Below are 11,493 nucleotides of genomic sequence, written 5' to 3'. Positions count from 1 at the left end.
GAGGTTATAATTTCTTTGTATAGGTCACTGGTTAGGCCACATTTGGAGTATTGTGTTCGGTCTTGAGCTCCTTACCTTAGGAAGGACATTGAATTGTATGAAAGGGTTCAAAGGAGGGTTACTAGAATGGTGCCTGGGATGAAGGTGTTGTGATGTCATACGAGAAGAGGTTAAGATCTCTGAAATTCTTTTCTCTTGGATAAAGAAGAGTTAGAGGAGATCTGATTGAGGTGTTTAAGATTGTTAAGAGAATTGATAGTGTTGATGCATCATCTTTTTTCGTACATAATGGTGAGATTGGAAGGACTAGGGGACACAAATATAAATTTTTGGATGGTTGGAGTCATCTTCACTTGAGACAGTTTTATTTTTCTAACAGGGTGGTTGGCCTTTGGAATGGGTTGCATTCAGATGTTGTGGAGGCAGTAAATTTAAATGAGTTTAAGAGAAATCTTGATAGCTATATGAATGATAAGGGTTGGCTTTGAGTTTTTTATATTTTTTTAATAGTTTTAGTTTAGTTTAGAGGATGGGACAATCTAGATGGACCAATAAGTCCCTTGTTGTCCCTAAACATTATGTTATGTAATGTTGTTCTTTTGTTGGTGGAATCTTTTGAATTAACTGGTGAAAACAATTCAAAGTTCAGTCCACATAAACAATAATAATTAGTTTATTTCTTCACTGATGTTTTTAAAAAACTTCCTTTATTTGTACACTGTTGTAACAGTGTAGGTCTAATAAAATACCAAACTAATTTGTCTATAACTAACATAAAAATCATCTTACTTATACAAAGTAACTCAGTATGTATGATTACTAACACAAATACAACTATGTAAATACACTGAGTGGCTCACTCTTATTTATAATCCTTATTTGTGTCTGAAACATTACTATCATAAAAAGTTTTCCTAGAAAATTTTGTCTCCTTATTTTCTTTATAAAATAATTTCAATCAATGTATATGTTAAATATACCAATAAATTAGATAAAGCCCTATTGTTTAAGCTTAAACAGCTAATTTTTGTGCATTATATCAATATAACTAATGGAAAATGGAACAAGCTTTATATTATTTTTATACATATGACACTAAAATTTATTGGATAATGAAATCCAAGCATAGAAAAGAAGAAAATTGATAATTAAGATGGATGACTTATGATTAAGAAAGTCCAATATGAGTATGAATTATAAATTTGTAGAGTTTATTAACTGTCCTCTTAATTGGTGTCTTGTTGCATTACAGACAGTGCATTAAAGAAAGTTCGAGAAGGAAAATTTAGAATTCAAGGTGAGAGATATTTTTGTTAGATGTTAGAAAAATAGACCAGGCATTCAGAAATATCTCTTACTTTATATATACACAATCATAATTTAAGTGAGTTTCAGCTCCAGTTTAGTAATTACTTAATTAAATAACATGTAAGAGAAGGGAGTTAGTATTGTTGTATGTTTAAATAACAAAGAAAATCTTTCTTTTAAAATAAGAAAACAATTGAAAAAACAGTTTTTTGTTAGTTTGTTTGTTTTGAATTTTGCGCAAAGCTACATGAGGGGCTATCTGCGCTAGCTGTCACAAATTTAGCAGTGTAAGACTAGAGGGAAGGCAGCTAGTCATCACCACCCACTGCCAACTCTTGGGCTACTCTTTTACCAACGAATAGTGGGATTGACCATCACATTATAATGCGGCTGAAAGGGCGAGTATGTTTGGCGTGACAGGGATTCGAACCCACGACCCTCACATTGCGAGTCGAGCGCCCTGACCAACTGGCCATCCCGGGCCTTTTTGTTAGTTGTAAATCATTTCATAAAGCTATAAGAACAACAGAATCAAATGTGTACTGACCACTGTACCTTTAAAAATAAAACAAAATTGGTTTAATGTCTACTATACTTGTTTTATTTATGATTTCAAGAGTATGTTTTGCCTTGTTCTGATTTTACTTTGTTAAAAAATGAATCAAATAAAAGAAATATTAAATGCTAAGATAAGTGCTAAGTTGAAGGAACTAAGAAAAATGAAAATGAACATTTTTTTAAAAATAGTTAAGATTGTTTTACATAACATGTACATCCAGAGAAAACTAATCAGTGTTTGCTTAACTGCCTCATTTGTATAGATAATACTTGTGTTATGTTCTTGCTTGGTTCTAAGTTTGTTGTAATATTTCATTGATTGTGAATGTGGATTAGGTACTTTGTTCAGTTGCAGAATAAGGGGGTTTATATTTATTTTTCAACTTGTACAAGTCCAAGGTTTTAAAAATTTTGAGCATTAGATCTAGCTGGAAAGGTAGACAGAGTCAAAGACTTTACAATAAGGATACATATAAATAAAAATTACATCAAATGGTAGCAATTACTCTAAAAAAGGTAGATTATTGTTTATATAATTATTGTTCATAATTTTTAAAAACTATATATAGTACAAAATGAGTGTTTTTATAAAATGTCAACAGTTAATGTTTTTCTAAATATTAAAAAGTAAATGTCAGTAGAAATATCAAGGTTTCAAGTTGGTAATTATGTTCTTTCAATTCAAACGTGTATTTAGATGTATGTATAGCTTGTGATTCAACATTAGTAGAAATATCTACCCAGCACCCACTTATAGAAGGAGGCTTGTGTAAGCAATGCAAAAATGAAACTGTAGAAACAATGTTTGCTTATGGAGAAGATGGAACTAATGTGAGATAATTTTATCCATTACATATTTTTACTGTAAAGTAAAGCATAAAAAGTGCTTTAATTTATCAATATAGATATAGACTTGTCTAATTTTAGCTTCAAGTAAACATAGTATATTAGTGTAGAATACGTAAAACATACTTTTTATATTTTTTAGAAAGTTAACAATTGTAGAACAATTCATCTTTTTTTAAACAGTGAATATGATGTTTTTGATTTTGTGTAATTTTTGGTAATTGGCATATATGGTTATAAAACTGATAACTTTACCTGGTTAGAATTTGGTGTTATTGCTATGCATTACTTCATGTGCCTAAATCTTCTGGTGTTTATATATTGTTCTCTTGAGCATTAAGTGTCAAGAATGTTCTCATGTGAGATTAGTAATGCCAGTTGTAATAATCCAATAAGAGAATTGGGTTCTGGGCCTCTGGTAGCTCAGTTGTAGAACATTGGTCCCAAAGCACTAGTATAAGCCAAGATAATAAGAATGTATTGAGTTCACAGATCTACAAAGAAAAAATCTATGAAGTGGATCAAAAGCCTGCTATTTATAATGAATGCATAGTCATTTGATTGTCAGTTCATTGGCTGATGCTTAACTTTGCTTACTTGTCTGTCATTTAAAAAAAATATTAATGAAAATAGATAAAAAATATGTGTGTGTGTATGTGTATATATACATGCACACATACACACATTGGCATCATGCTCATGGGCTGTGGGTGGGCAAGAGACCCCCAAATGCCATCCATATATTGTTTTAATCATTTCAAGTCCATGTGTGAACATTTAATTAAATATATTCAAAATATTTGTCTGTATTGGAACCCAGTATGTTAATCAGAGTATCAGTGTAAGTTTAATAATATGAAAAATACAAGGCAACCCAACTTATTATTGTTTGTGTGATTGTTATTATCAACTCACCACTGATAACACCGATATATATATATTTATATATATATACCCACATAAGTATAAATAACATATTGTCTCATGATTTGTTTCTGATGTGCAGGCTTATTGTGTGATTTGTGGCCAAGCTGGAGAACTTTTGATCTGTGATAATAATGACTGTAACAGGTATGTTTTATGATTAATTTATATAACAGTGTCATTAAAACATCTTATATTTGAATTCAAGTTTGTTAGTTTTTTGGGTTAATATAAGAGACCATAAGAAGTTAGTATAAACTATAGCAGTAGTTATTCAGACAATTAAAAAGATCAGTGGGAATTAATCTATACGTAACATATAGTTGGCATAGATATATGGATGGAGATGATAAAGGGTTAAATGGTCAAGTTTAGGCCTAAGGTTTAGGTATAGCTATTCCTAACTTAGAATATCAGACCAGAGGGAGAGCAAGCAGCATACACTTCATATTACGTGGCTTCTCTTAACTGAAGAATTTCATTGAATCATGTCTATATTTTTAACTTTTTTGTTTCATTATTACTTTAATGTCTAGGATAGAGTGACACCTAAGTAATGAGTTAACAAAACTTGTTTTGACAGTAATTCAAGTTTCACTTGAGATTTTGTTTGTGTGATTATTAGTCCTTGTAAGATTAAGTTTTCTCTGAATTACTCATCTTTTGAAAAATATTGATCATTTGGTCATCAAGGTTTTTGTGATAAGGTATTATTCCTCCTCTCACATAGTAACTATTCTCATTCAGTGCTGCCCTCTATATGCAAAATGTTTTCACATGCCACAAGCATCGAAACTCCCACCTACACCAAGATTAATGTGATTCACTGTGTCTTTTCATGTTAATCATCATGTGACAACTCTTCTCCAACAGGAGTGTGACACATACTTGACTCCCTCTGTTCAGTTCTACCTATCCATCATATCTCATCAGACAGTGGTCTAATGCAGTGTTTTGATTTTTTTCCATAATTTTCTTTTTGTGAAGTAGTGCTTTACCATTTCTGTTCATTGTTCTACAGTTTGTTCTCTGTTGTATTTGACCAAGCAATTTACCTTGGTTTATTTTTTTCTCATATTGCTTTTTTGACCTGTTCACAGTTGATCATGAATTCAGAATTTTGTGTTATGATTTCAGCTTCTGTTTCTAGTACTTCAAGTGTCATTACACAGGCTTCAAGTCAGGGGGTTTCGGCTGAGGATTTTTCGGCAGTCATTCTTTGGGAGATTGATGTTTACACGAGCCGACCCTTTTCTCCCAACAATGTTTGGGCTCCTCCCATACCTGGCAAACCTGTTCATCATGATGAGGATTTTGACAGCCTTTTCCCACCTCCTATATATGCCGTGCACTCAGATTCCTTTTGTGAGGAATCAGCCAGGCCTCCCTCAGCTTTTATGGACATGATTTCTCAGGTTTATTACATTTTATCTCATTCCCTAATTTCTTATGATCCTGTCTCTTCTTTGTTATATGATGCCCCATCACCTGATTACCTTATTTTCCCTTCTTCTCCTGATATCAGGGTACATGCTGAGCATTTCATTTCTCAATTGAGGGCTGGTGCCAGCATGCCTCAACCACAAAAGGCTTCTGATCATTATGCATTGGCTTATCATCCTTTTCTTGACTCCCAACAACTGGAATCACGTTTACCTGTGTGGGGAGCAGACCCTGATAATCTTATCCATTTCTCCTATGGCCAGTTTTTCTCCATACACTTACTTTCTGAGGCTCTCCACCGATCCACTAAGGGTTTTTCAGAGGATAACTGTTCCCTCATTACCTCCAGTTAATGCCATTATCATCCTCTGCCCTATCTGTTCACACATGGTTTCTTTGCTGTAAGGATCTCCTTGGTAGGGACATTATCTTGTCTCGGGTTCATCTACCTACTACATACCTTCACAACCTCAGGATGGCTTCCTTTCTCCATATGTCTGTTTTTGCAGTTATTCCTGAATTTTTGGAGTCACATGTGGAATCTGTGAGGCAACACTCAACCCTTTCTTATTTGGTTGCTCATTTTTGCAGCCTGCTCCCATACTCTCTTCTATACCTATTTCCTCTTCTGCACCCTCCCATCTTTTGACACTCCTCTCACAGCACAATATTGAGCCTCTTGGCCAGTCTTCCCCAGGCTTTTACTTGAGGCTTTTTGTCATCTGTGAAAAGACTGGGGACTAGTGTCCTGTGATTGATCTGTCCCACCACAACCAGTTTCTGGATCTTTCCAGCTTTACCATATGAGGTTCTGTTGCTTTTGAAGTCGTGGGCTTCCATGTAAACCCTTATCTCCTTCGATCATGCTCATATGTGTTCTCTTCAGTGGACATTGCATAACCAATGTAATTTTGCATAGGATCCCTTGTACTCCTCTATTACCCTTTTTGATCATCTCCAATACTTGAACAAGGACAACGTTATAGCAGACAGGGGTACTGCTTCCTCTTCCTCATCCAAATTTACATCTGTTCACTGATGCTTCTCTTTGAGGTTGGGGGGCATGGGTCGACCAGCAGGAGGCTTCTGGACAAAAGTCTCAGATAGAACAATCATACCATATCAACATCCTATGTGCTTTGGATCATTTTCTTCCTATTGTTTGGAACAAACTCATTATTTTCCATTCAGACTATTCTACCATTGTCTCTTATATCAATAACTAAGGAGGCACCCTTTTTCATTCTCTTTGTGGTCGATTGTTGAAACTACTTTATTGGGCCCATACACAACAAATATGTCTCATAGCATGTCATGTTGTGGGTGCTTTCAATCTTGTGCCAGATCATCTTTCTCGACTAACTCAGATTTATTCCATGGTGGCTTTGCAAACAGTGGGTTACTCCTGATCTGGATAATTTTGCCACTTGCCTCAACACTAAGTTACCTCCTTTTTGGTTTTCAGTTTCTCATCCACAGGCCCTGGCTGTGGATTCTATCAGTCAGGATTGGATCAGCTGGTACGTTTATTCCTCCCCTCCTATCCGGCTCCTCCCGAGGGTGATTTCAGTCATCCATTCCACTTCATGTCAGATCCTTCTGATTGCTTCTTACTGGCTGGCACAACCTTGGTTTCCTCCTCCCCTACAGCTCCAAACTACCCTCCTGGTACCTCTTCTGCTCACTCCATCCCTTCTCCATAACCTTCAGTCCCTTTTGAGGAGATCCAGATTGTCAGTACATGTCAATTCCCTTTTAACCCGACCTGTTCATCCTTCCTTCCTTGCAGTTTATCAGCGTATGTGGAACTTTTTCCGCCATTGATCTTTTAGCCAGTATTCCTCTCCTTACAGATTTTTTTTACCTGGCTCTTTGACCATGGGGCTTCTGTCTCTTCCATTGCAGGTTATTGAGTAGTCTTGTCCAACACTCTCTATTTTTCCTAGGTATCGTGTTCTGTTTTCCTCTCCTACTGTCTCCTTTTTATTGCTTTCCTTTTAGATTTATCGACCACCTTCTCAAGTGGTTCTTGCAGATTGGAATGTCAATATTGTTTTTCACTATTTCACACTCCCTCTATTTGAACCTTTGTCCTCTTATTCCCTTTATCACCTATCCCTTAAAACTTATTTCCTCCTCCTTTAGACTGTGGGCATTGTTTATCTCATATATTTACCATCAGTATTTCATTTACTTTGTTCCATTTGATGTATGTTCTTTGTTATCTCAATTCATCTTTCCTGCCCCAAACTTTGGCTGCTTTTGAGGGACATTCTTTATTCTTGCCAATTTCACTTCCCTTCATCTTCCACCTTTATTTTTGGTCTGATCCAGATAGATTTCTATGTCCTGTTCGCGATCTTCATTGTTATATTGCCTATGTGGACTCCTTCCATGGATCTGATCCATCTTTTCATTCCATGGAACCTTTATTCCTTACATGACCTTTGTCCTTCTACCCTGACGGGTTGGATTTGACAACTTATTAGACTGGCGTATTCTTCCCTATCTTCTACTTGCTGCACATTGTTGCAGGTGTCATTGCGTCAGATTTGGCACGTTACTTTTTCCATGGCATCACACCCCCATTGTTCTTTGGCAAAAATCCTTCAGTTGAGCATGTGGATGACATCTCATACTTTCATCAGATGGCTGTTTCTTCCTCGTTGGGATATAGCCTTCCACTTGTCACCTGCCTTCAGTTTGACTGTGACATGGTTAGTTATTTTTTTCTATATATTGCTTTTTCTTATAGTGGCATGTTCCCTTTCAGTCTAGGATCTTCATGCACTCCCCCTCCTTTCAGTGGGTCCCAGGGGTTGTTGTTACAAGGATCTGGTTTGATTTCTCCCAGCTCAGTGCTTGCTCGAGGTGTTAGCTGATCATCCATGTACTCCAACTTCTGTGTGATGTTATTCTGAGGATGATGTTGCACTGGGCATATGTTGTTCCTCTGGCACTCCACCTCAGAGAGGTGCACTACCTGAGGTGGAGGTTGCACAGAGTTAAACTGTTCCAGTTGGTTTTGCCACATTGGCACATCCTTTCCTACCATCAATGAGATGTCAGGTTCCTGAGTGACTGGTATTGGTGGTGGATTTGCACACATGTGCACTATTTAGTAGACTAGTATGGAAATTTTCTTCTTCCATTCTACTCAAGTTGAAGTGAAGACTATGTGGACCCTCCTCCTACCATGGTTCAGATTATGGTCCAATGTCACCTGGTTTTGGACTGGAGTTGACCTGCCGAGTATGGTCTGTTGTGCTCTAGCCATTCTACATCATGGGACACATTCATTCGTTGAATCTGCTCCTCCCAGCTTATGCAACACTTACTACCTAACTGGCCGAAGAGTATACCTGGTACAGAAGTTGTGCAGTTTCTCATGTGTGTTCCTCTCCAAATGAGGGTTCACACTCCATGGATGTTCTTTGGACACTTTTGAAGGATACTTATCTATATCCCTTGCACTGGTCCCTCCACCTTTTCAATATGCTATAGTACCATATTGGAAGTTATTATTTTCATACACTGAAAATATATTTCCAGTAAGTACTTCTTTCCTATCAGACTTCCTACCCACTTAAAACTGGTGTTTAGTTTCTGCCTAATCTTGAAGTGCTGGTTAGGTAGAATTGAATAGAGGGATTCACGTTTGTCAAGAGGGTGTATCGTATGGTGGAGGGTTGTTGCATGATGATTTACATGTGAAAATACAGCAAACCACATTGATCGTTTAGTATGTGAGAGTTTCAAGGCTTGTAGCATGCAAAAACAATTTTGCATTTAGTGAGTGGCACTGAACAAGAATAGCTAATATGTGAAAGAAGGTAAATACCTATTGGAAATATATTTTCAGTGTAGGAAAATAATAACGTTTTACAATTAAAAGGCTGATAATACAAGCTGACAACAATTTTCATTATGCATAAATTGTATTTTGAATTTAAAACAAACACTATTACTGCCTAACCACAACAAAGATTTAATTAAGTATTCTTTTCACATTGTTAGTCTAGTTTAGAATCTGCTCTTAGTAATTGTTTTTTAAATGTGTATGAGCAAAAAAATAATTCTGTTTTGTCCACAATAAAGGACAACAAATAGCAGTTTTTGAATTAATTAATTCAGATTATGATTTAGTTCATTTTCTCTTTACACAGTAAGGAATGACACAGAGTTATTTAAATCAGTAGATCTTAATGAATGGTCAGTAGTCATTTTGCAATTAATTGTCTCTTATTTTGTTTTAGTTCTATTTTTTCCATATGGTTTTCAAATTATCAAATTTCAATAATGACTGAGGTCATATTGTTTTTCCAATAATTCAGATAATAAAATTAATTTTGAAATGATATAAATTATTAATATCTTAGTTAATTTTGTCTTTTTCACAGTAGAGAATAAAACCACGATTTTTGGGATTAAGACTAATAGACTAAATTATTCTTATTTCACTCTGAATTTTGTCCTTGGTAATTGTAAACACAATTTATTTGCATCAATATGAATAGATTTTAGTTGTATAATCTATTTGGTTCAACCTTTTATTTCCATAGTTGAGGATACACAATGGACATTAATCAGTAAACCATAATAAATTTCTAATATATAAATTACTAAACATTAGAGGTTGTAAAGGATGGCCTGTACTATAAATTGAAATTTTATTTATAAAAGTTTTGTTATTTTATCTTAGTTGAGTCTTTACCAATATACCTTTTCAAAGAAAATTCTGCATCAGTTAAGAATAAATTGCTCAAAATGTTTGTAATCGTAGTCTGTTTGTTCAGTATATGCTACCCTAAAACATCATATGCTCTATATACATACTTTGGCATTAAATAGCAATTAACCATATTACTTTTATATTCTATAGGTGTTACTGTACTGGCTGTATTGATGTTCTTGTGTCTCCTGGAGCCCATAAAAAGGTAAAGCCTTGCAGTAATTTACCAGTAACTTTGTATGGTATTACTTGTAGTTTTATTTTATAGCTAATTTTAATGCAACAAGATAGAATTCGATTGTGTTTTCTTAAAGCTTTGAAATTCATTTTGTTTTATGAAAAGAGAATTATAATGTTTAAGAAATAAACTGTACATATAGTTTACACATAGTTAATAAGTTTAACCAAAGGGAATCTTGTTCTTGTGTCATAACTTAAATTGGTAGTTTTCTTTGGATTCTTCCACTGTATATGGAGGTGTTACTATCAAGTAGTGTTATGTTTTAAGAGGATCAGTATTATGGTGTAAGGGATTCATATAAATGCAAATCACATAATTTAGTTACTAAATAATTACATGGTTATATTTCATCATCTAGATTGTGTTACTAGTGCCAAGTGCATGTTTTCATGTCTGTTAAAATAATGACATTAACTTATCTTGAGAGATGTGTAATAAATGTATATATAACACTTATTGTTCTGCTCAGCACCAGAGTGAACCCTACCTTGTTGATGGTAGTATATTGATCATCAATATGTTAATGCAACATCATTTTAAAATTATTATAAGCTTAAGAAAAGTGTTTAATATATGTTTTTGTGCTTAAAAAGAATGTTTTGAAAACAGATTTTGACAGAAATTTCTGTTAGCTTTATTATGTTTTAAAATCAAAAGCTAATTATTATTTTTAGAACCAAATTTTCACTAAATTATTAAACTAGAACACTAAGAATGCTTACTAAGTTGTGCCAGCTTCCATAAGAAACAGGATATTACATAAGGTAAGAAACGTTTTGCAGAATCACATAGTATCACTTTTATTGTCAACAACAAGTAGATTGTATGTTGATTTCAGTTTTTAGTGATGTGGAAATCCATGATTCTTTATTTTCTTAGCTTACATAAAACAATTAATTTTTTAAACATTTTTTGCATGTAAGTTATGTAGTAAATCAATTGACCAATAATTTTTATAGGAACTGTGATATATCCATGTCAAATTAAATAAAATTACTTTTAGGAACTTTGATAAATATATATATTTAAAATCACCACCAGGTTTGAAAAAGTGTATTTTTAATATCCTTACTTGGTTGGAATTGCTTTTGCAGCTTACACTGCTCTTCAGCCAACCTAATTATATAAAATACATAATACTTTTTAACAAAGTCAACATGCTTATACAATAAATACATCTTAGTAAAAATATATTAACAAAAGAATAAATGAATTTTATGTTATTTCAAATCCATAAACAATATACTAGCTGAATTACCTGGCATTGCAAGGTGAAAATTTAGATTTGAAATGTATAGATCAGTATTTTTTTCACCACATTATCCAGTAAGTAGACAAAAGCTGTGATGCAAGAAATAAAAAAAGCATTTAATCAAACAAAGCTTTATTTGAAATTAGATTGTGTTTGAGCTTGTCTTGTTCTTTGAGCCTGAAGTTGTAC

General features: G+C 34.1%; 1 protein-coding gene across 4 annotated transcripts in view; it reads left to right on the top strand.

Annotated features, from left to right (window-relative positions):
* Window positions 1–11,493, top strand: part of LOC106463179 (DNA (cytosine-5)-methyltransferase 3B-like) — a 92,249-nt gene that overhangs the window by 65,898 nt on the left and 14,858 nt on the right. For all 4 annotated transcript variants that reach the window (XR_002611434.1, XM_022390621.1, XM_022390620.1 and 1 more), the window contains exons 11-14: window positions 1,253–1,297; window positions 2,564–2,697; window positions 3,719–3,783; window positions 9,962–10,016. Coding sequence is in view for 3 of the 4 variants with exons in the window: in XM_022390621.1 (XP_022246329.1) it covers window positions 1,253–1,297; window positions 2,564–2,697; window positions 3,719–3,783; window positions 9,962–10,016 (299 nt within the window). In the remaining variant the exon portion in view is untranslated. The remainder of the gene's footprint in view (window positions 1–1,252; window positions 1,298–2,563; window positions 2,698–3,718; window positions 3,784–9,961; window positions 10,017–11,493) is intronic.

This window comes from Limulus polyphemus, unplaced genomic scaffold (genome assembly GCF_000517525.1).
Source record: "Limulus polyphemus unplaced genomic scaffold, Limulus_polyphemus-2.1.2 Scaffold1342, whole genome shotgun sequence".
NCBI lineage: Eukaryota > Metazoa > Arthropoda > Merostomata > Xiphosura > Limulidae > Limulus > Limulus polyphemus.
Note: the sequence above shows the minus strand (reverse complement) of the source record. Positions and strands in the feature narration are given on the sequence as shown.